General features: G+C 33.3%; 2 protein-coding genes and 1 long non-coding RNA gene across 4 annotated transcripts in view; 1 reads left to right on the forward strand and 2 right to left on the reverse strand.

Moving 5' to 3' along the window:
- The window catches only part of LOC126917799 (forkhead box protein O), a 339440-nt gene that overhangs the window by 298819 nt on the left and 15954 nt on the right, over nt 1-24667 (reverse strand). The window lies entirely within an intron of this gene.
- LOC126918292 (uncharacterized) overlaps nt 1-24667 on the reverse strand; it is a 263782-nt gene that overhangs the window by 196999 nt on the left and 42116 nt on the right. The window lies entirely within an intron of this gene.
- Nucleotides 4011-24667, forward strand: part of LOC126917411 (mucin-4) — a 212139-nt gene continuing 191482 nt past the window's right edge. Inside the window, exon 1 of one of the 2 annotated variants that reach the window (XM_050724244.1) lies at nt 4011-4898. In XM_050724244.1, the coding sequence (XP_050580201.1) occupies nt 4607-4898 (292 nt within the window). In that variant the 5' untranslated portion in view covers nt 4011-4606. The remainder of the gene's footprint in view (nt 4899-24667) is intronic. The other variant, XM_050724253.1, reaches the window with a different exon arrangement.

Below are 24667 nucleotides of genomic sequence, written 5' to 3' on the forward strand. Positions count from 1 at the left end.
TGAGCTGGATAAAGAGAAGAGGGAGAGAGACAAACCAGTGGCGGAGGGAATCAGTGAGGGCAGCGTGGTCGGCTAGCTAGATCGACAAGGTGGGCGGGGAAAGGGGTACGTTATGCCCCCAGGGCCAGATACTGTTCTCCATACTCCATACGGCGTAGCGCGACGCGGCGGCGAGGAGAGGGAATTCGCACGCGGCCACCTACCCCACACTGATGAGCGTTCAATTCTCTCTTCTCTTTTACAAGTTTTCGAATAATTTCACTGGGTATAATGATGAAATCCCTCTCGGATGTTATTCTAGTTTCGAGGTAAAAAGATAAGACAAACTTGATAATCTATATTGGCGAGTTCGATTTAATAAATCCACTTTGTGCATTAAACATAGAAGACACCATATCATAGTAATAAATATTGAATTTCCGTTGTTCTCGATTTCTTTTTCCACAAATTTTCTTAGCAAGTATTGTTCTAACTATTTTCATTACTACATACTATTATTATTTAGAATAAATATTCCGAACAACTAAATTAAATAAACGCTCTGTAGAACATAATATACACTTACATTCACGATGTAATTTAAACATTGTAACAAAATATTTCTGATAGGAAAATTGTGGCAAGATTGGCAAAATTGATTTGTCAAGTGAGCTGTCTTTGAGAAAAACCTCAAAAAAAAAAAAAACCAAAATTATCCAATAATAAAATTTTTTCGTTAAGAATAAAAAGTAATTAAAGTTTGAATATTACCAAACAATTACCATCTTTAATGGTAGACCACCAATTTTTATGCACTTATAAGAAATTTATAGCAAAGCATTAATGCTTTCTATAATTCCCGGTAGGTAAAACAATTTCCAACCGAGATCCTATTTTTTTAATTATATTCTTAAAAATATAGATTTGAGTACAAATCCACAGCTTAGTTATCAATAATATCGATATTTATCACTTTCTGAATAACAATTACAAACCTGACATTTTTCTACGAAAAATATCGTTATTTCTTTCTTAACATCTTCTCTATTTTTTTTTCTCCATAATTTTCACCGTCTTGGATGAGCTATTAATAACTTTAATGCTCTTATTGATTTTTTTTGTAATTTCTAGGCTTGAGAACTTTTTTCCTTTGCAAGACTATTTTAATGCCTGCCAGCCTTTAAGACTCTCTATACGTTGTCTCGTTAAGCTAACTGGAACCTTTGGAATTTCTCATACGATTGAACGCGTTTAAATTCGAGCAACTGAAGTTAATCAAAGCCATTTGAAATTCGTATCTTCGACAATTCGACGAATCTAGATCTATGTAATTGGTAGCTGTCTGGTGCTCTTTTTTGCACCTTGATACGCTGACTTTAATACTCAATTCAATTTCACAAGGTACCGTTTGCGAACTTTTAACATCCTACGTCCGACCTTTCGTGGTTTCCCAGATTTTAATGTCAATAACGAGGAACAAAAGTGGAGTACAGAGTTATCGGAAGCTTTCGTTGACCCCTCGCGATAATTCCCAGAATGCATGAAACGAGAAAGGTTAACGAAATGCATAAATTGGGAACTGTTGATTGGAATGCCTTTTTTGTCAGATATGTGATGCATGAAATTTACTCTCTTTTGATATTTAATTGAACTTTGACATCAGTAAAAATTCTGCAACTTCTATTTCAAAATAAACAGGTGTTGTTATATTCCAGTCATTTTTCTTCGGTGAATCATTAAAATGTCACAACGTTGAAATTTACAAATTCCTGCTCTAAATGACTATTTTATCGTCCCAAAAATTGCTCATCTGTATACAGAAAATTCGAAACATTTTGTTATTTTTACATACCATTATCAGAAATTCTTTGTAACTCGCTGAAACATATACACATAATTACATACATGTTATAAATTGTATTTGAACAATATTTATTAAATACCACAAATAGTTAAAATTCCTATATTCGTTGAAGCGAAGAATATTCCAAAACTTCATTCATTGAATATCAATATTGGATTAATACTCCCTCATTTATCGAATTAATATAATTTCTGTAATTCCCTCTTTTTCTGATAAATCTGAATTTGGCTAAAACTAACTATACGTTATGATATCTTGAACAAGTTGTGAAACGAAATAGTAAGAACTAAATTTAAATTGAAATAATGGTTTGAAATGAAAATTTGCCAGTCTTATAGCTGATGCTATTTTACCAAGAAAGAAATGCGAAATGTTGGAACGTAATTGGGTCATTTTGAACTTTCGTGTTGTACCACATTTTATCGTGTGAAATCGCACATGCGAAGAAAATTAAAGAAAGAAGGGAAGTTGCTATCCCTTATCCATTAGATCTACCCGAAAAAGGTGAGGTTAAGCTCATACTATCAATTACTTCACCCCAGTTCTAAAGCTTACTTCACACTAAATTGAATCAAGACGCTTGGGATAAAATTTGTTGCAACAATGAATTTGCTTTAGAATAAATTTGTCTGTGCGATTAAAAGATCAAATTATGTATTTAATTACATTTTGACCTAATTAGAACGATATTAATATTCATAATAATAAAAGACGTGGAATATATTTGTAAAATTTGATTTCAAATATGCTCATTATATGTACAATTATATGTACAATATCAAATATGAATAACTCATAAATATTATCTTAAATTTATGAGTATAAAGCATTAATAGGTGTTATATACTTACGCTAATTAAAGTTTGTGGTGTAGATTATTATCATGCGTATAAAATAATATTTATTATATATTAAACATGTAAAATCAAGTAAACATTACAAGAAAAAGAAAACATTATGATACGATGAAAAATATATGTTTAAGACAGGAAAAAAGGTTGTACAAAATTCAGCGAGGTCTCTCTTGTACGATATACAAATTAATTTTCGAACTTTCTATGTCTAGATGTATATACATTATAAACGTAAGAAATTAGATATTGATGGAATAATTTATTTTCACTAAATTCGTGATACATTGTTCGCCAAATTAGGTTTTATACACTTGTGAAGTTCTTTTAATAAAATTTGAAAAGTATAGGTGGACATATTTAGATGTGTTTAGAAAGATATTTTTTAAAAAAATAGAGAAATTATAGTGGAAAGAAGAAGAAACAAAATAAAATTTTTCTTTCATCAAATAATGATTAATTGCAAAAGAAGAGTCGTTTATATTTTGTTCTACATTTTTTCAATTTCGTTAATAAATTATAAAATTTAACATTAGATATGGAATGAATTCTTAAAAATAGTAAGTAAACGACTGTATCAATTGTTAATAAATGCAATCATGGTACTATCACCGACGAGGTATACGATCACGTACGATCCTGTGCCTCGTTTGCTCCTACACCCTACTTGTAATTTCACATTTCGTGCTAATTGCAATCACTCTAAACGCTATAATCGTATTCCACGCTAAATCGGTAACGTTGGAAATGATACTAGAAGAGTAAGGGGGCTCTAGTATCTCCGAACCCTAGGACGAAAATATACTTTGGTTAATAGGTCTATTCCGTGTCTCATTGGTGGTACTGTTATCGACGAAAAGTGTAATCACTATCTTGTACTTCGTCTCTGCCAATATTCTGTTTGAAATTCCATATTTAAATTTAGTTTTACTGGCAATCAATACAAACGCTGTAATCTTATTCTACGCTAAGTCGGTAACGTTGGGAACGACATTATAATGGTACGGGATCTCTACTGACTCTAAAGTCTTAAAATTCTGGAAGCTGACACGAAAGGAAGGATCACATTGGGTGATAGCGTACATCCTGTATCTCGTATGTGATATTAAGCCTATCTTATATACTCGTCTGTATTAACATTCGTTAACGCTCGTGTATTATAAGAAAATTGAAACAACGTTATCGACGTTAGGTACTGGTATGTACTGGTTTGCAGCTACGTTCAAGTCACTAAAGATGGCTGCCATGAGTGTGAGGAAAGGCGCCTTAGGTGCGTTCAAAATGAATGGGAGTGTAACTGAAGAACGGGTCGGCGACACGACGACGGGCCGGCCGGCACTTTGTATATCGCCGTCGCGTCGTGCGGACGCGTTGTTCGTCCTTCTTTCGTTCGTTTCTCTTTTGTAAGAATTCTCTAATTCTCAAATATGACAGTTTTAATCGAAACTTTATTTAAAAATTCATATCTGATATCGCGCATTCTCGTTGTCGTTGGAAAAAGTATCATCGTTTAAAAGAAACTCGCGGTAACCGTCAAAGCTGTATCAGTTATCCAAAAAGATGCGACTGGGAGTAAGGAGATTCGAATGATAATTGGAAAGTGAAGAGAGAAACAGTGTTATATATCTTCCAATAATAAAAGTGTACAGTGTGTTGAAGATAATCGCTACGTTAAACCTCAAAGTTTAGAAAATGCAGTTCCTACAATCATTGAAGGGAGTTTCGTCTTTTAATACCGCCAGAAATCTCTCGCTCGGTTGGATAACTGGCGGGAATGATCGTCCGATAAGCGTCGCAAATTTGTGACGGTAGACCGGGTGTCTCGCGTTCAAGACGGCGCGGCGCAGTGTTTCCACTTCTCGGTTCAAGTGTTATGTGTGAATGTGTATAGCTTGATTTCATTTGAGAAATCATGCCGTTCGTGCTGCGAAGAGTGGAACCGCGTTTTTTGTGTCGCGGACACGTGCCGGCGGGATCGACGTCACAGGGTTGGCCGGTGGGCGCCGAATTGGAGGCGGTGGCGAATGGCGCGTTGACTACCTCGTTGAAGCAACTCGCGTCACTTCTCACCACCGCCGAGGACATCTTCGCCGAACTAACCGCCGAGTTGACCGCCGTTGCCGATAGGAGCAGCAAATTGCGCCAAAAGCTAGACAAGGTCGAAGAACGTCTCGCCATCGTTGACCCGAAGAAAGTACCAGTCCGTAAGTAACACTTGCTCCTGCGTACCTTTGCTTCTGCATTTCCGCTCGCTCTCTTATCGATGCAACCGGTGATCGAAAGCACAAGCGATTCGTTGTCCGACATGAGAAACGAACGAATGCCAGCGTAGTTGGGAAGAAGCATCTGGTCGAGGGATTCTTGGAATTTGTAGAAATACTTGCGATCGAAGATGGATCGAAAGTATAAAGTATGTGAGAAGTATATACTATGCTCGTGGTTTGTAATATGTACGAACACATGAGAAATTTTATTTCAGAAACGTCGACGTTGAGACAGGAAGTTTAGTTATAGGTAAAAATTAAAGCTGAATATTTATCGGACTTTGCTATACAATTTTAGATGTTAAGAAGGTGAAAATTACTCGTCCACACATACACACAATATTAACCCTTAGAGTGCTATGGGCGCATATAGGCGTCTGGCGAAAGCTATCGGTGTGGGCTAAGGACACATATATGCGTTTTCTGTAAGTGCCCGGCATGGACTAAGGACGCATGTATTCGTTTGTCAATTTTTCCGAACACCTACGCAGAAGTAATACTATTACGTTTGTGTGAGATAAATATAAATGCATTCCTTAGTAACGGCAGTAAACAAATGCCAATAATGCCTCGTTATAACAGTTGTCTACCTGTTTCGTGGATAGTCGCATCCAATTATCAAGAAGAGAATGTGTTGTTTGTGTGAAAAATAAGAGAATGCAGAAAATGCGATGTCGGATTATGTATCGATAATTGTTTTGAAATTTTGCACACACAACTGAATTATTAACTTGTGTTATATTTACTAAATTTAGTTTTCTAGTTTATTACCCAAATTCTAGTTTATTGTAAATTTCAATGTTTATAATAAATAATTAATACTAAAAAATAACGCTTTTGAATCATTTAATCTCGTGCAAAAGAATTACTATAACTTATTACGATTTGCACTTTGAATAGTCAATCAATAGAGTTCAGTCTAACGAAAAAGTATTCCGTCCATAGCGATCGTCAGCGCTAGCTGCGCATCGTCCGTACGGATCGCATAGGCCGCGAGTATTCAGTACTCTAAGGGTTAATAATGCGTCAAAATGCAATTTGAACGGCTATCGCAATATGATGAATACAGATCAAAAGTAGATACTGTTCTGGACAGTACATACAATTCGGAGTATTACACACGAAACTGGCGAATATATAGAGTCTACCAAAGACACGTCAGACTTTAATAGAGCATTTCTTTTCTCTTTTTTGTAAAGGTTTAGAGCAAACAAGAAACAAATGTAAATTTGGTATAGTATCTATATTTAATGATTTACAGATGTAATTTCAACATTCACCATAGAAAACTTTTATGTAGATATATATTGGATGTCTTATATGTATAAGACATCTTAAAATGTTATTCGCATGTATATAACAAAACATGACTATCATGACTCCATTACTAAAATTTGAAAGCAATCTGAAAATGTATATAGATGTCACGACATATTTTAATTGACGATTGAAAGTCAATTCTGAAAATTAAAATTAAATAGAATTTAGTCAGCTATCACAGTATACATACATATGTATATATATACATGTACGTCGAACTTAAATCGAGAGTAAATTGAAAATGGTTTTATAATTACCGTTTTGAAGTCCATTCAGGCGCGAGACGTTGATTCATCGTGAAAGATATTAGAATGCTCAATTCGAAATAGTTATAAGCGATGTTTTATGCTACGTACGTTCTGTGTATAGCATCGAATGGCTTTGAAGTTAAAGATCACTTCAGACTGCACTTTCAAGCATAGATATCATTTATCGAAGAAAAGTTTTAACGTTGAGAGGTGACGGATTCAATTTTACCAATACTAACTGACGATTTATATTTTAATAATCGGATAGTATCTCTTAAATCCCGCATTTTCAGATACAACTATATTTGATACTTTTGCACAGAGAATAAAAAATATATTGGTTAATGTATAAGGTATAAAAAATATGGGGTTCTATTTGAAAAAATATTACTGTTTTTGAAATCTCGTAAAAAAATTACCTCGAAAAAGAGTTGCTTCATCACTACATTTATTTCTAGAAATAGCGTAACTTCGATCTGAGAAGTTTTCTCATACAACAATAAATAAGATAAATATTTTGATTATTCAATTTAGCTCATCTATATAAAGAATTTATGGTCGTGGTATTAAAAAGAATTTATAGAGGTACGTGAAAAAAAATTTTAGACAAGAACAAGTGTATATACGTAGTTATAACGTGCCTGCAATGTATTAGGACATTTCAATATTGCTTCTGCAATGAATTAAGTTTTGTATTTATTATCTATTAGTTTCATACTATACAGAATTCGTTCTAATGTTGTTTCTTGTTTTTTGAACGAACTACCAAGTTTGCTTTATTTTGAGCTAATAGTTCAGTACCCGAAGATATTAGTGACGTCATTAAATGCCTATACTTTTTGCAAAATTCTCAATACCTTGAGGTTTACAATGCCATAAGTAGTGCTTTGGAATATTATTTATTCGTTTAAAAACAAAAAAAGGAACTCTTGTAGAAGAAAAAAGAATTGGAACGATTATGTATTTAATCATTTAGCCGTTGCTTAATCAATCAGAGTTAAATGTCTCTCATAACAGAGATGAACGACGATATCTTATCACTGAATAAATTTATTAAACGAAAATGAGTTTATTTTGACGTGCTTCGTTTTTCTAAATTCGCAAAATTAATTTAAAATTGCAATACGTTAATTTAATTAATGTGTAATAATTTTGGAGTACGTATCACACGTTACAAGACAATTGTACTTTCATTAATATGATTGGCAGTTTAAAATATAGTTACGAATCGAATCATGGTTGGATCATCTTTTCAATTAAATAATGTGAGTCATGGTACTTGTAATACTTGGCCATTATTGCAAGCATAACCCTGATTTAAATATTAGAAATACAAATTTATCGATGATTAGGAACGTTGCAAAAATCAATCGATGCTTTCTGTTATTATTGCACTGTATTTATGCAGAATTTAAAGTTGTTGTATATAATATCTTCTTAAATATATAACATATAAAATACTTAAAGTACAGTACTCATTCTAATATTTTCCAAATAAAACAAGTCTCTGTTTAGGTTCTATTCTTTTAGATGTATCCAGACACATATGCATTTGCATAAATATACGTGATCTAATTATTACTGTATACAAAATAATGTTTTAATGATGATCGAAGAAAACAAGTAAAGTTTTGCATAATTTTCTACATAGTTACATTGTACGTGGTTATTTGTTTAAAAAAAGAAACTGACAAAAAAATACATTTAGAACTTTCTTACAAACATCTCAAATAAACTCTTCAGATTTTTGCGTTTCAACACAGATGGAAGGTATACATTTGAACGTATTATACATCGAAGAAGATGCAATGAGATATCGTTCCCTTCCGAACAACTCAAACCGATCTTTGTATCTGAAATTTTTGCGTAATCGACTGCTCATCTTCACAGATAACATATCTTTGAATTTTGGAATAATTAAACGAAACGGAAATAACAAATTTAAATTGTTTAAATTTGTTATTAAATTTGTTAAAATTGAATTAATTCTCGAAGCAGTTCTTGAAAAAGAAATGAAAATTTTCATTTCTACATAAAAGTATTTTATGTAGAATACTTAACTATACCGTATACTTTACTTGCTCACGACTAATCACCATTTTCTCGATCGTAACAAACAATAGACTACTATGTATTAGGTCATCCCATAAGTTCGTTCCGTTTTTCGAGCGGTTATATATGTCAAGATTATTTACATACCTTTCAGTTTCATGAAAAAATGTAATCCCCCTCTCGTTGTACAACTTCTTCCGATTTTTCAAGTGCATTGGTCCCTTATCGCCGTATGTTTATAAATCGACACATGAAATGTATACACAAAAGTCGGCACGAACTTATGGGATGACCTAATACAATATTCCATCCATATCTATACTAAATAATCGATACTGAAATCGCGATAGTACACGTTGGCTGTATACCAGCTGGAAGGAACGTATTTTTTCCAACGTAAAGTTCAGCCATCTCGGAAGACCGTGTCTTTATTATCCCAGGCAGAGTCGTTGAAATGCTACAGAAAGAGGAAGGAAGGGGAGAGGGAAGAGAGAGAAAGAGAGAGAGCAGTCGTGCACAATGCGCCAAAAGTGCACGCAGCCTGGTTCCTCTACCAAAGTCTTACCAGCTCGTTCAGTATCCTTCGTCTATACCGGCATGCTTTGTGAAAGCAATATTAGTGAGATTGTAAAATAAAGCGTTAAATAAGACTATCAATTGATCATAACTAGAACTGTACGCATTCCACATGCACATTATAGCGCATAACCAGCTATATGACCTTTCTTACATCCATTTCTATCATCGTTATCAATTCGACGATGAGGTACAAAATCGGAGTTTTCAGAATATGCCCAAGTTGGAAATGAGTTATAACGTTGGAAATGAGTTCTACCTTATAATTCGTCAAATTCTGTTACGAACAATTTTTGAGTTATCTATTTTTGAAAACAGACTTCATACTAGTAGATCTATTATTAGTGACATAATAAACAGTGAATTATACTGTGTAAATACTTATATTAACAGTTCAACGGCATAGTTTTCTACAAGGATAACGTCTACTCATCAAAAGCAAAAAGTTTGTTCAGTTTTAATTATCATAATTCGATAGCGTGTGCATATTACTTTATTCGTGGAAATTATTTTGCTGTTTATTTTATGAATTCTTCTATAATACCTCCTTACTGACTCAAGTTAGTGACCTTATCAGTTTTTGGTATTTTTTCTTGCTGAATTTATAATACATGATATTGTTTCATTCTTTCGTTATCACATTAATAATACTAATTAATATCTCATAATATATAACAAATTCGATTATTCCGTGCAAAATTCAAAACTGAATTTCGTAATGTTAAAACTTACTCAAATAACCCCTTCCTTGCTATGCCACGAATGCAATGAAAAATTCTTCCATTTTGAATTAATATTGAACCGTTAACCGAATTTACAATCTCATAACATCGCTGTTAGAAAGTATACACTGGAATCGAAGAGAGTGATGCGCCGTCGTATTAGCTCGTCGTATTAGCATTCCATTCGCTGCGAATACATCAACAACATTACATCGACCGTTGCACTTCCTCGGTAATTTTCTTTCTTCCTACCTGCCGTCGCTGACGACTACGACGAAGACTACGAAGTGCAATCGCAAAGAAACAGACTCGTTGATTTCACGGTTAGGCCGGGCCAAGCGACTCCAAGGAGAAAGATAAGAAAAGAGGCGATGGTCGAACACACAGTCGAGGTGGATGGATGAAGAAAGAAAAAGTGAAGAAAGAGGGGAGAGGGACCGCGAAGTGGCCCGGAGAGGGGAAGGGAGGAAGGGATGTATCGTGGAGACCCACATTACGGGGAAAACGCTCCGGGTTACCTGGCGTACCGTGGGAAACGGATCTCGTTGCCGAAAGCGAGTTTCACCTGAGGAGAACGAAGGATTTACCTGGTGCTCATACCACGATCTTACAAAGAATCCCTTGTTCCGTTCGGCTGCCGCTCTACTCTCTTGCCGGGGATAAGACGAACGAGCTTCCGTCAGATAAAACACCACTCCTGGGGAACGTTAACGACACCACAGTCCCGTCAGTCGGTATAATGTCTAATTATCAGGGTTGCTTCCTGTTACGTAATTGGGACGAAGAAATCCTCCGGTTGCTGAAATTTACCTACTATCATTCGTCGATGCACTTTGATTTGCAGCGGTAGTTATGAACGTAACTTGTAGCATACAGCGTAAAGAAATCTTTGCATTTTATACCTCGAACTTTGAGTGTTTGTACAGGAAAATGTTTTCTTAATGACTTCTTAAGAATCTTTGAAAAATTGTTTAGAAGTCTTCCAATTTCAACATTGTTGTTCCTTAGTCGACTATTTGGCTTTATAATTACTGATAGAAGTATGCAGTTTTGTGTTATGAGGTCTCCAGATGAAACAGAATAACTTTCAAAAGTAAAGTGAATCAATGAATATATGCATGTTTTTAAAGACGATTTTTAAAGAAAGGAGTACAATAGATAAAATTGAGATTAGAATTAAAACACTATTACATTATATGATCAAATATTAGATTCTATGCAAAATTTTGTATATCATACTCCTATAAATTATTAATGATTGATCATTAATTTAGTATACTTTTGTATAGGATTAAATTGAGTATGCGTCAACTTTTTAATTTTGTTTTTAATATTTTACATTCATTTGAAAGATAGTAGTATATTTATTTATAATTCTTTTAAATAGAGTAATTTCCCTCAAAAACAATGTTTTAACCATCGGTTATGATCATAAAAATGGGATGAATTTTTTAATCTTTTTTGTAAATGCAAATTTAAGCAAGAAGAAGAAGAGAAGGAGAAATTCTAGACATTTGAAAATTCACAATTTCCACTTACAGTTAATGATGTTTAACATTTTTTCCCATTTTCACGATCTCTCCTAATAACAAAAATGGCAGCTGGTTACAATGACCGTTGTACGTAATTATAGAATTTCATAAAGGAAAAAGATATTTAGATTCTCGGTTGGTTTCGTAATTCCATTCGCGGTGAGACGTGAAGTTATGCGCAGACAGCGTGAGGCAGTACCTCGAGACTGCCTCGATGCGCGCCAACGATTGTCGGTTTTTTTATCGAGATCAAATATGCCTCGCAGTCCCAGCTATGTACAGACACTGTGAGGCAGAACCGCGAGGCTTTCTCGCGAGGCGTGTCTTGTACTATCTGTACATATTTTAACGACTTTGTTAATAGCATCAATATCCCAAATAATGACGGCTTGAAGTTAATTAAAGATCTCTTTCTCGAATGGAATCTTTAATTAAGCGTCATTTACATTTGCAAGTATCTGTGATATGCAACTAAGGAGAAGAGGTGGCAAAAACGTATTTTATGCTAGTTTCGGCTAGTGAAGCAACGAATGCAATATTTTTCTCTCTGAATATGAACGATAACCTCGACTTCGTCGTCACGCAATCCGCCCCTTCTCTGACTGGTATTCTCTCTCCTAAGCTCGCAAGAGACTCATCGAACCAAGGAAGCACGTGCTTTCGTTCCGCCACGTTTCGAGCGTGTCCTGTCCTCGAAATACGATCTACAGTGTAGATGTTATAAGTACGGACCGCTCCTCCTTCTGCTGCTTCCGTGTTCTCTTCTTCGTGTGGCTTATGTTGCTGCGCTCCGTCCATATTTTTTCTCCCTTCCCATTCTCTGCCTTTCATTCCTCGCTTGGCTACGATGGAGGAACGTACACCCCCGATCGCGCTAGGTATTACCATATTACCGTTGGAGCATATCAGCCACGTATTACCATGCACGACTGTATTCAGCAACAGCCGGCGGCCTTTCTGTTCGTTGTGTTGCAACGCAGTACGCAAGGCCTACAGGCCGAGAGCTAGACGGCGCGGCGTAAATAACGTCCTACGGCTTCCATCGGCAAACAGCTGAGGCTTCTTCATACGGTCAGGGCCCCTAACCCCGAGGGATCGCTCGAGTCGAGTCCTACAGGTCTCTCTGGATACGTCTTTTCAGAGACGTTCGCCCGAACAGAGGCGCGGGCTGCCTACGCGGACAGCTGACTCGTCAGCTAGATACCACACCACCGTCTCTTCTCGCCCTACGGCCTCTCTTCTCTAAAGGCCACTCTCTTATACCCTTTAAATGTTCACGGACTCAGAAAAATCTTACAGACAAACGCATCGCGATATCTTGTTATCCAAGAGGACGTGCGTTTATAGAGCTCTTCAAATCAGTCGCATAGGTCCGTCGATGGACTCATTGTTGCGCACCGAGATAACCACGCTATATATCTTTCCTCGCGAACGGCTAAGTGATCGTTTTAATCGAACATCGCGTTGCGATTCACGATCGCGACAGTTTATCGTTACTTGACGCGAGGCAAGGAACGCACGCTGCCTTCAGCTATTGACAATTACGTCTAACTTGTTAATTAAATCTTGATATACCGCCACGTCATAATTTTAATATGGCGTGGTACTACGTATTTCGCGTGCTTTGTTGTTCTTGAATACGTATTTTTTTTTTTTTTTTTTTTTTTTTAATTGGAATAGTCGGAATGATTGGAATGGTTGAGTGTACTTTCTTGGAAGAGTTTGTGCGCTTAGCTGGAAAATATGATAAGATCGAAAGGGTTTATGTCTAAGCAAATCCATCAGCTTATTCCCTTCTTCAACTATTTCATATTAGAATATTTATTCTTATACTTTTATCGTGAGAGATCTTTATATTATATTTAATAAACTAGGTTCGTAATAAGATCTCTATAATATGTATGGTGTGATTTGGTGTTCCTTATGTTACATACTGTCGATAGATATTTTATAAGAGTACATAACAATGAATTTGACTGATATTGAAATCATTTACGATCCATTTTTAAAAGATCGATCTTTCCACCGTGAAGAATGATACAATAAGAACATGAATCCTATTTAGAGAAAAAAGATCAATTGCGAGATATATATTGTTTCTTTTATTTGACATATTCTTTCTCACTTAATAAACGATTTATCTTATTAACCAACTATTTTGTAATCCTTTCATGGTTCTATAATCTTATAAGAACTGTAAAACTGTAAGAATAGGTTTTTATGTTGAGAGGACGAGCATTCTTTCCAAAACAATCTCGTTTACGAAATTTCGTATTATTTTAATAATTGTAAATTTTCATCCAACCATATTTAGATCTAATAGATTTTATAATGTTTTGTTAAAAGTTACAGAATTTTTCTAAATCATAAAAGGCAATAAATAAAAGCTTAAAAGGCAATAAAGTGGATATAGATTCGTTGATCTATTCGTTCGGCCGTTATCAATGTAATATTCACGTATTACGTCAGTCCACTCCATAACGATTGTTGATTAGTTCAATAAAAGAGTAACTGTTCATACATATGCTGGGAAGTTTGCTTTAAATGACTGCTATATTACATCAAGATCTCGTGATTCGTTCTTGAAACATTCAAAATGGATAATTGTTTAAACTACGTATATCGATTTTGAATTTTCCTACTTCTGATATTTATCATTTGTTGCTTATACCACCTAAGTTGTGTTATTTGCAGTCTTCGTTCATACCAACTAAATTTTAAATATTCGATGAATTTCTAAATATCATAGTATTCACCAACGATGTTCAAATGTGATTCACGAAGGAAAAGTTAATAACGAAAGGAAATAACCGTACGTATACAATAATGTCCTAACGTTCATGGAATTACGCTATGCCGGCTCTGGAAAGCATCAGCAACCTTGAACTTTCGCATAGGTAGGCATCCTCGCAAGAGATATTGTAAGGCCTGGTGAAATCGTGATTTACGTCTACCAAGAGAACATGGTGTTTAGAGGGAAAAAGATGCTGGTATAAATATGTCGTTCAGCTCGTTTGTCGGTTTCGAATTAGCATAAAGTTGCGTGTATCGTTCTATATTCTTTGCATCTTCTAATGATTTATTGTAGCACGATGTTCGATATTGGAAGACTATTTAAGCCCGATTGTTTAGTGACCATATGGACACAATTATGTAAGCGTTTAAAACAAATTATACATTGTCATTGTAATTTAAATAATAGATATTTTTAAATCCCTTTTATCCAAATGCAGAATATCTCATACCAGTGTGCCACGGAACAATTGAAAATCACGATTGAAAATCATTATTCTATCATTCTAGACGATGACGTTTTATTATATCAATTAATGAACTTTATTTTACGTTATTTCAATTTATAATTTATTTATCGAATCTTCGTCATCCTTTTAACACCTATAATCATTACAAATTTGTTCTCAGAGAAGTAAGTAGGTGCATAATAAGTTTCCAATAATAATTAATTTGCAGCTTTACTTCTTTTATTATCAAATCTCAATTCAAAATCAAGTCTAATTAAGTTAGGGATCTGGAATTAATACTTTTAATTGCACATCAATGTCCAGTTCTTTCACATTTTACCGATGTACGAGTCATAATAAGGATCGGCTTACCAGTCTATCGAATGTCTGGAAAATGAGGATCCGCGAAGACTCGGTTAGTTTGACGTAACGGGAAGAAATTAAACGCCACGCTCGGATGAAACGGAAATAGAAAGTTCTTAAGAAACTGACGCCGCTGATCGTAAACGTGGTCGCTGGAAATATAAAACTCGTTCAGCACAAACTTCATTCAACATTCCACATGGAGCAGTTTGTAAGCTTAATTGCAGAAAAACGCGTTCAATCATCTCCAAAAGATAAACGTGAGTGAACGCCACCGACAAGAGGCAATGAATGTGTATCTACGACATTACATAAGGATATGTCGTAATTATGTAGTCGTTATGTTTGCGCTATACGGTTTCAGGTGTTTCTATGATGGTAACACGATCGTGTTCAACGAAGCTATACACGTTTTGCGTAATTACCATGCTGCGCTGCTAATATAACGTGTGCCCTCCGTCGATGGTGTTGCGGATCTTGGAGCAGCCTGCTAGGTGATATAGCATGATACTTCGCGAATTATTAATTTACATTAAATAAGCTGCCAGTCGAAATTCACGATACGGTAATGCAACCGAATGAGATGCTTTAAGTCGAGAATGGAATTGGTAGGTTATGAAATTATATACATCCATTCATAGAAGTTTCCGTGCATGCTTCAAATTTTATAATAATTGAACTTAGACACATATTTTGAAAAATAACACAAATGCTACGTTTCATTATATACAAGTTAATACATTCTCATGAAAAGCGTGTCATTCGTTAGAGCATCAATACAGAAACGTAACGACACTAGTGGTTTTCTGTGGAAATTGCAAAAAGTTAGAAAAGCAATTTGATGAAAACCTCCTTTCGATGATTTTAAAATATGTTGTAAAGCTCACGAATAATTGAGAAAGGTTTTGTGCAGTACCATATTACGTTGCGCGATTTTATAAATAATAATCGTACAAAATAATGAGTAAATGTTCAAGTAACCTTTATTGTGATATTTTTATATATTCTTAACTAATTTTTAGTGTTCTTAATTAAATTTTTATATACAGCCATTAAAATAGGTTGATCTTGAAAGTTCAGTAGTACTTCACACGGACATTAAAATTAATATATGTAAATGTACCTATAATGAAAAAATGTAATATTTTGGATTTTATAAAAATGCGCGCCTTAAGTTATTACTTAATATTTTCTCCTTAAAATTTTATCAAATAGTTTTTAGCCTAAATAACATTCGGCTTTTTGAAACTCTAAGATGTAAATGTATTGATAATAGCATTGAAATATTATTGTTCAATACAAAATAAAATCAGAATTTTCTATTTGTAGAAAATATAATCATATATGTCAATAATACACAATGAGATATTTCAGTTTTTCATTTTATTCAATAACCAAATTGAAATTAAAATTGGAAAGATCCAAAATAAGATACAGTACAGAATTAAGCCTTAAGTCTTAAGTCAGTTATTATGTCTGCCTAATAATCTCGGTTTAAAGGCTTTCAGAGTTTGTTTTCCAAGCATCAAACGATAATTATAATTAGGTTTGTCTCTTTGAAGTTGTACCCCAGATGGAAGATGGATTTCATTTCATGAAAAAGTTCATGCTTTTTGAATTTTGTTCAATAGCGCCTAATCACGAAGAGAAGAATCACAACGAGAAGTGGCACGGTTGCGTTTCGATATCGGAAACGATCGAACAGTTAGAAGTGAATAATTTTCTTGTGCCTTGCAATCCTACGAATCCCCGAAATGCGATAGTATTCTAATTACAGAGATCGAACGATGAAAGCAATCAGTACGTTTATGCGGAGTTTGCGAATGATCTCCCCAGATGGAACTGGAAACTTGTGATAAGGCGATGAATGGCGATCTTGGTGTTCTCGAAAGAAGTTCTTTTTCTTTTTTTTCCTTTTTTCTTTTCTGAAAGTAAGAGCAGTAATGAGTAAGTGAAATAATGGAACAGCGTTCGTTTAATTTTTCTTTATTTATTAATTTTTATTGGTATTTTCTAAATTATTTTCTAAAGATAAACTGTGGATAAATAGTAATTTCAGTTTCTCTAAGGATAAGAAACTTCTGTTGGAAATTCATTTCATTTAATGATAGTATGTGGAATATTTATGTTAGCGTATAAGATATTTTTTGTCTTGATTAATTTTATTTCTTGGGATATTATTAAAATTATAATAAATTCGAAGCTTAATTTCTTTCTTAAGGTCAAAGCAGGTGTGATTTGATTGCAACTGCTCGTGTTGTAAATTTTTTGGAAATATTTTAAGATATGCAGAGCCAGTTTATCATTTAATAGATTGGATATGTTTTATTTAATTAAACACACAACTGTACACACAGACATTCTTTACTATATTTTGTATTTACTTTCTAAAGTAATAGAAAATTATATATACTATAATTCTTTGTATTTTCGTTTAATTCTTGGTTCTTAGCACAAAAAGCTTTAATTTCCAAATATAACGGATGAGAGAAAATGTAATAATTCGTTAAAGCAAAGTGTCTTTTGTAAAAAAATCATTCATGTTACATTTTTCTAAAAAACTAATTACTTTACGCCAAATATAACATTGGTTGAGTATAAAACATCGACAACTATGCCTGAGATAGGAAGAGAAAGTGCATGAATCTAGATAACTTGTTGAATAGAATGTACTCATTATATCTAATTTACGTCGTATTATTGCGCAACAAGTAGCTGTTCAACGAATAATCGAGTAATATTCACATCACGGTAAATTCCTTACCCTCATCTTCTTCCCATGTACATCATTTCCTTCTTAAATTTATGCATATCTATTTATTTATACCATAAAATACTGTGAGGTTCATATTGCTGCACATATTTTGTAAAACTAAATCGGAGTTAGGTCTTAAAACAGCATGAATTAAGTTCTGAATGTATTCAACACAGTTGTCATTTTATCATTATTTGTTTCATTGCCATAATATTATGTACTTATATAATTATTATAGAAAAATAGTAAATTACTTTACATACAGTCAATGAACATCTTCTATTACAGCATAACGAAGGACATATTCAATCGTCGTTTCATTAATTTAATCCCTTTACAACGTAACATAATAAGTAGAAATCGATAAATTTCACATCTTAAATGTTATTACACATTTATTGCAATTATTAAAGTTTATTGTTTTTAAACAGTTGAAAATATGCATTTTTTGTATAGAAATGCAAAAAAATCTTGGCAATAAAAAGATTATTAAATTCTGTGTTTATTCTGAATTTTTCTTAAAGTTAATATTAGCTTGTGTAACATGTAAATTCATTCGCCTTTCAGTATTACATTTTGAGGAATATTATAGAAGCGTTATTTATGTTAGATCGAATGGACAAGTGTATAAGAGATATGGATAAATATTGTTTATAATTATATCATTTAGTGACAGTAATGTAGAGGAAAAACGATTATCATGAATTATTTCGTGATAAAATTGTTTGTTGCTGTAATATGTATATTATAGACTTCTTACATAACGCAGCAGAGATAACGGATTTTTTCATTAAATAGTATGTAGAATGTAAAAATATACATTTCAGAACTTCTTTATTAAATTACTTAATGTTATTATAAACCTGTAGTTACAGTGGACACGAATTTTCTCTAACTGACGTTCTGACAAACTCAATATGTTAAAGCAATCAAATATGTACGTATATACATACATAGATTCTTATTGATGTACGAATTATGGTCTTCAGATCTTTCAGTTATCAGAGCGATAGTTTGCGCGAATTTGCGTTCGCTATAACAACAGCCTAATCTATTTGCAAAGCACAATGGAGCTGAAAGCACATACATCGTTAATTAAAATGATCTTATATAACAGCGGCAATTTTTGGCAATTTAAAATAGCTTTAACATTTTAATGCAAGAAGAAGTAAACATATACGGAGGTTCAATAGTTTCATGATAATACGTGTTCGAACAGAAACGTCATTTTCCAACGGATACTTGGACATAATGAAACGTACTGCTCTGTGTATCTTCGGCTTGAGGAGACGGCTGTTTGATTCGTGAGTTCTAAAAGTCAGTTGGTCGATGAGTCGGCCTGAAACCCTTGAACCACATGAACAATACAAAGTCGGAGAACAATCGATCGAACAGTGGCGAAGCTAACGTTTCAAACAACCGTGTACACCCGTCCCTCAATTTACGCGGTATTTTATTTATAAGATTTTAATTTACGCGACCAGAAAATATATTTTTCTAGAAATTTTAAAAGTAATAAGTGTATACAGTAACTTATTCGGTGATGTTGAAACGCGTCAATGCTGTATGAGATAAGGATAAAAGTACATTACGTTGTGCTAGTCATCATTTGCGTACATACTTTTTCTTTTGTACTGACAGATATTATTTATACGATTCTCATTCGCGTGAAACGAATCCACGTGGAACGGATACTCTGCATAAATTGAGGTACGGATGTATCACAGTGATTTCTCTGTTTCGTTGGAAGACGTGTTGTTTGTCGGTCGGAGGCTGCCTGCCTCTGTAGAAAAATCGGCAATTCGAAGGCGTTAGCGTCTCGTCGCTAAGCATCTTATCGTCATTAGTAATAGTACCGTTCCATTGATAGATGGTGTACTTTGCGAGCAACTTAACGGGTCGATCGTTCTGGTAGATCTACCATTCTTACCGTTTATCGTTTATAACGAATGAGATATTTCAGTTTTATAATTCGTTAAATTATTAAAAGTGAGGAAATTTGTTTTGTAATGGTTTTAAATAAATAATATCAAGCTTATACATATGATTAATTGTACAGAAAATATTAATGTTTTATAATTTTACAAATTTATTACTATCTCCCCATGTTATATTTCCCAATTTGACACATTCATCAAACATGAATGAATTTAAAGCATTGTAGAATCTATCATAAATATTTCCGAAACTTCCATTTTTAATATAATTAACTACTTGCTAAATAAGAGTTTATTATTCGCGAAATAAATGCTCGAATAAGAAACCATAGAAATGTTTGAAGATCAAGCGAAAACAAAGTGTTCCGATAGGAACTTGCAATAAGTTATTTAAGTCCGCAAAATCTTCACTTACTATAAACTGGTTGTTGTTTCTGTAGTATCGAAGTTTCGACAGCCGAAGGAATCGGAATGCATAAACGTGCTCCGTTGCAATTTAAGCTAGTTTCGAATCGGTTTTTCCTTTCAGCGTCTCGGATTGTTTCTGTTCGCGAAATTGAATCTGTGACATTCTTATGACAGTAGGATACATCACATTGAATACAAGTATAATAACAATTGTTTTGATTGCTTGGTGCATATATAACATTTCTGTTATTGTTTAGAAGATCATTTATGAAATAAAAATTCGACGAAATGAAGAGGACTGTATACCTTAAAAAAATATTTAATGAATATCGTTCGTACTATGCGCTACATGTGCAGTATACAGGATATCCCAGTTATTATATAATCGGCAATATATATATATATAATAATAATAATAATAATATTTAATTTTCGAGAAAATTTGTTAAATGTATTTAAACTTTGCTAATTCCGAATTGAATAGGGCCAAATTATCGAAAATAAGTAAAAACTGTAGAAATATGTTTTTGTAAAATGTTTTCGTTTTCGAAAAAATTACAAATTATGCGCGTATACATTGTATATGCATGTTTAAACTATTTTCTTGAAAATCAGGTCTTAAACGGAAATATTTTATTCTAAAATTTTTAGTACCTCCTGCAGAGTGTTCATTCATATGTTTCTAGTCGGTAACTAGTCAAGTTTATGCATACCGGACTTGACACATTTTCAAATTCGGTTTTCTAAAAAAAGAAGTGACATATGAAAATGGTGTGCGTCATATATTTTTCATTTCGAGATATTTACGGTTTTGTGTTTGACGCGTGAATTGAATTTAACGACGCAACAATCAACTTAATCCAACGGTTTAATTTAATTTATAGTATTTTGCAAAGATGGATTCAGATTATTGTAATGTAAATAGACGCAGCGCAAAATAAACGATAAACCCATTTTTCTTTTAGATTCTTGACTTAGGCCACTTACACAATCACCTGCATATATGTATTTTCGACTTGTCTTTTCATGTAGAATCATCTTATTGTCGATTGCTGTTTACATACGTATGTAGATCATTTGACACGAAAATTGGATGGAATATAAATAGGATGTACACTTTATCGTCTTAATTACTATGTTTTAGGTGACTGTTGAGACGAATAATACATTTTGCATATAAAGTGTGTTATAAAGAGAAAGGTTTATTTGCCTTACATTTATCGTCCATGGAGACATTGATTAGCTTAATTTGTCCTTGAAGCAAAAAGTTTCAAATGATATTATCATCATGTGAACGTAATATTATTATGTCTAACTATAATAACTACTTTATTTTGCCATTAAATTAGTATTTACGACGGATATTGAGAAATACAATAAAGCAAATCAAGTTAAATTAAGAAACAGGTTGATATACAAAAATCATTTTAAAGTTATACTATTGTAGTATCGGGGAAATTTAGGTATAACTTTTTCCTGATACTATTTATAATTTATTTAGAAGACGATGGTTGTTTAACTTGAACTAAACGCAACAATCTTATTTTACTTCAACCACTCTCACAACTCGACAACGCTAACAACTCTACTCTTCGACTTCTCGACTAACTCTGCCCTCTCGACTCACTCTCACTTCTCGATCAACACTCTTTGAATTCAAATCGTCCTCCTCCATTAGCGTTATTTTTTCCTCTTTTTAATCTCATCATGTCAACGCTCCGCAAGAACTAGGCGACCTTAGTCACATAGGCTTTCTTCCCAATGTAAACTAACAACTGAAGGACAGACGACACTGTTTTGATCTATCTTTAATCAGGCTCTTTTTTACGATACTACACTATATAGGAATATTTGTTATTAAAATAATATATTTCGACTGAGGAAATATTTGTAAAGAATCACGAAGAATATCACCTTGCACCGTAATAAGATAAATTGATACGTTTTGAGTGATGAAATGAATATTGTTTTGTTGATAATGTATTATGTGTTTTGAAATTTTTAGTTGTAATATGTATATGAAGAGAGAAATATATTTTAGCGTATTTTTAATTAATTAATTCAAATAAAAATGGCGAAATGACGAAAATTAAAAACTAAAAAGTGTATGAACTTGCTCTAATCTTTCCTATAAATTAAACTGCCAAACAAAAATTATTGAGAAATAATATTCACATCCAAATTCATTGAAACTTGCAACTCAAATATTTTCTGAATTCACTGTTTGTTCCTACTTCCTTTTGTTAACATAAAATTATTGAGAGACACTATTCATATCTAAAAGATCTTAATTCTTTTTGGTTTAAGCGGAATTTAAGCCCAACTAATCCACTGCCAATAAGATACAGTTTCAAAACTTACTTTTATATTTTTGTAACCAATATTCAATATTTTTATTAAGTTAACGCAACAGTTAACGTAAAAGAGGATATACTTTACATATTACAATAAAACTTTGAAAGAAGGCAAATGAAATAAATCGTCGAGTTCAGCTCGATATAAGACTGCAAAGAGTTAGAGCTTTTTGTAACTATAAGAATCAAAATTGTTAGGATGTGGTCTGCATTTGCCGTTTGTTACTATCTAGAGAGGATTAATGGATCTAATTGGACAGTACCGTAAAAAAGTTGTACAGGAAAGGCGGGGTACGCGAGAGCACGAGAATCTGTCCAATAAACGAGATATTGTGTTCCGTGTTATAGGTAATGGTAATCGAGGATGCCTCGATAAGGTCGACGAGTGCAACGCAATCGTCCCTTGCCTCTAAAGTCGTTCCATAACGAACTCCGAGATCCTTTAGATGTTCTCCGTCAGGCTGCAGAGTCGCGTTCGCGTACACATAAGTTATTGCGCGCCTCGACCGTAAAACAATGTCAATCCGGCACAATGAAACGATTTCTCAGCATACTCGGAACTGGCCAGCATCGGACCAAGCCAGCAGGAAACTCTTAAAAGTCACTTAGAAATGATTTACTGGGTCATGGGTTGGATATTTATCGCGGATAGCGTACCGATGTCACAGCTAATTGCGTTTCTCCTTCGCTGTTCGTAAATCCGATGTTCTCTAATCCTTCCAGCGTAAAATTATCTCACATATGCGTTTATTATAATTTTATTATAGTAAAATATGTTTTGGAGTGAATAATTTTTCACTTTTGATGTTAGATGGAGAAATTGTCAAAGTACAGAAATTTTAAAACAAATTATCCTAATTATATATATATATCGATCACGGCAAATCTCGCCGATATCAACGATTATGAAATATCCTGTCAAGATCAATATCCTGCATAACCTTTTTCTAGACATATAACCGCCACTCAGTCTCAGATAGTTTCAATTTCGCTTAGTTCCTAAGTTATTTGAAAAGAGTTTCAATTAAATTTACGATTACACTTCATTCTCTAGTGGGCAGCCACGGACGATTTATCTCGTACTATGCTACGCTACGGACGAGATATCTCGCATATTTGTTTATTAGGACGAGAGTTGTAGCTTGCATAAATATCAATCCACGATACCTCATAGCGAATGAAAGGCATATTGTTGTTCAGAACAATTTTATTTATTTTTATTGTACTGTACAAGTAACATATAGTTAGTAAGTACATATAAGTATGTAAATGGCGTAGTACGAAGAATATTGTGTCATGAGACATCTTGTCCATGGTTGCGAAGTGGTTAAACGATTTTAAATTCTCCTTCACAATACAAATTTAATTAAATTTTTATTACGTAAATTTAACATTAACTTATTGTTTCTAATAACATTAATGTCAAAAGGTGAAAGTACATTAAAATAATCGTAAAACACATTTTCATTTTATTTATGGAATTTTTTTTAATCGTGATATTGATCATTTACTCTTCGTCTGATATATATTTATTGTTCTTATCAAACATCCTGCACATTCATACAAATTTACACACATTGTAAAAAAGTGTAACGTAAGAAAAAATATAATTTCATATTTTTCAAATCTTTTCCAGCAAATAAATTTTTCCTCTGATAGAGTCTCGTTATTTCTTTCTATTTTGACAAGCGTAGCTGTGCAATAGTGTAAATAACCTGGATTCGATTGTCATATATCAAGTGTGTGATTACTTTAGAAAATGTGCTGGACTTGTCAGATTCGTCCCTTCTACAATCTTAAAGAACACAAACGATAATATGTAACTATGTGCAGAAACATGCTTATTAAATAAAACTGAACTTGATATCATAATATTCTTTATTAATAATTAACTACAGTTTCTAATTGCAACCATGGTAAATACAAATCAAAAAGCGAATAAAAGAGAAAGGCTAAAGCTAATTCGTCGTTTACCGTAACTATTAATATTATACTTCGAATCTTTAATATATTCTTGCATACTAGGTGTATTCAATGCATTTTTAAAATTCTTTATATGTGCATAAAAAATTTGCAGTTTATTTACAAAATACATAAATGTGCATAATTAATACTAATATTTTAATGAAGGGAACATTTAATACGAATTTCATCTTGTATAATATGTAAATTATACAGAGGAATTAAATCATAATTACTA

Source organism: Bombus affinis, chromosome 1 (assembly GCF_024516045.1).
Source record: "Bombus affinis isolate iyBomAffi1 chromosome 1, iyBomAffi1.2, whole genome shotgun sequence".
Classification (NCBI taxonomy): domain Eukaryota; kingdom Metazoa; phylum Arthropoda; class Insecta; order Hymenoptera; family Apidae; genus Bombus; species Bombus affinis.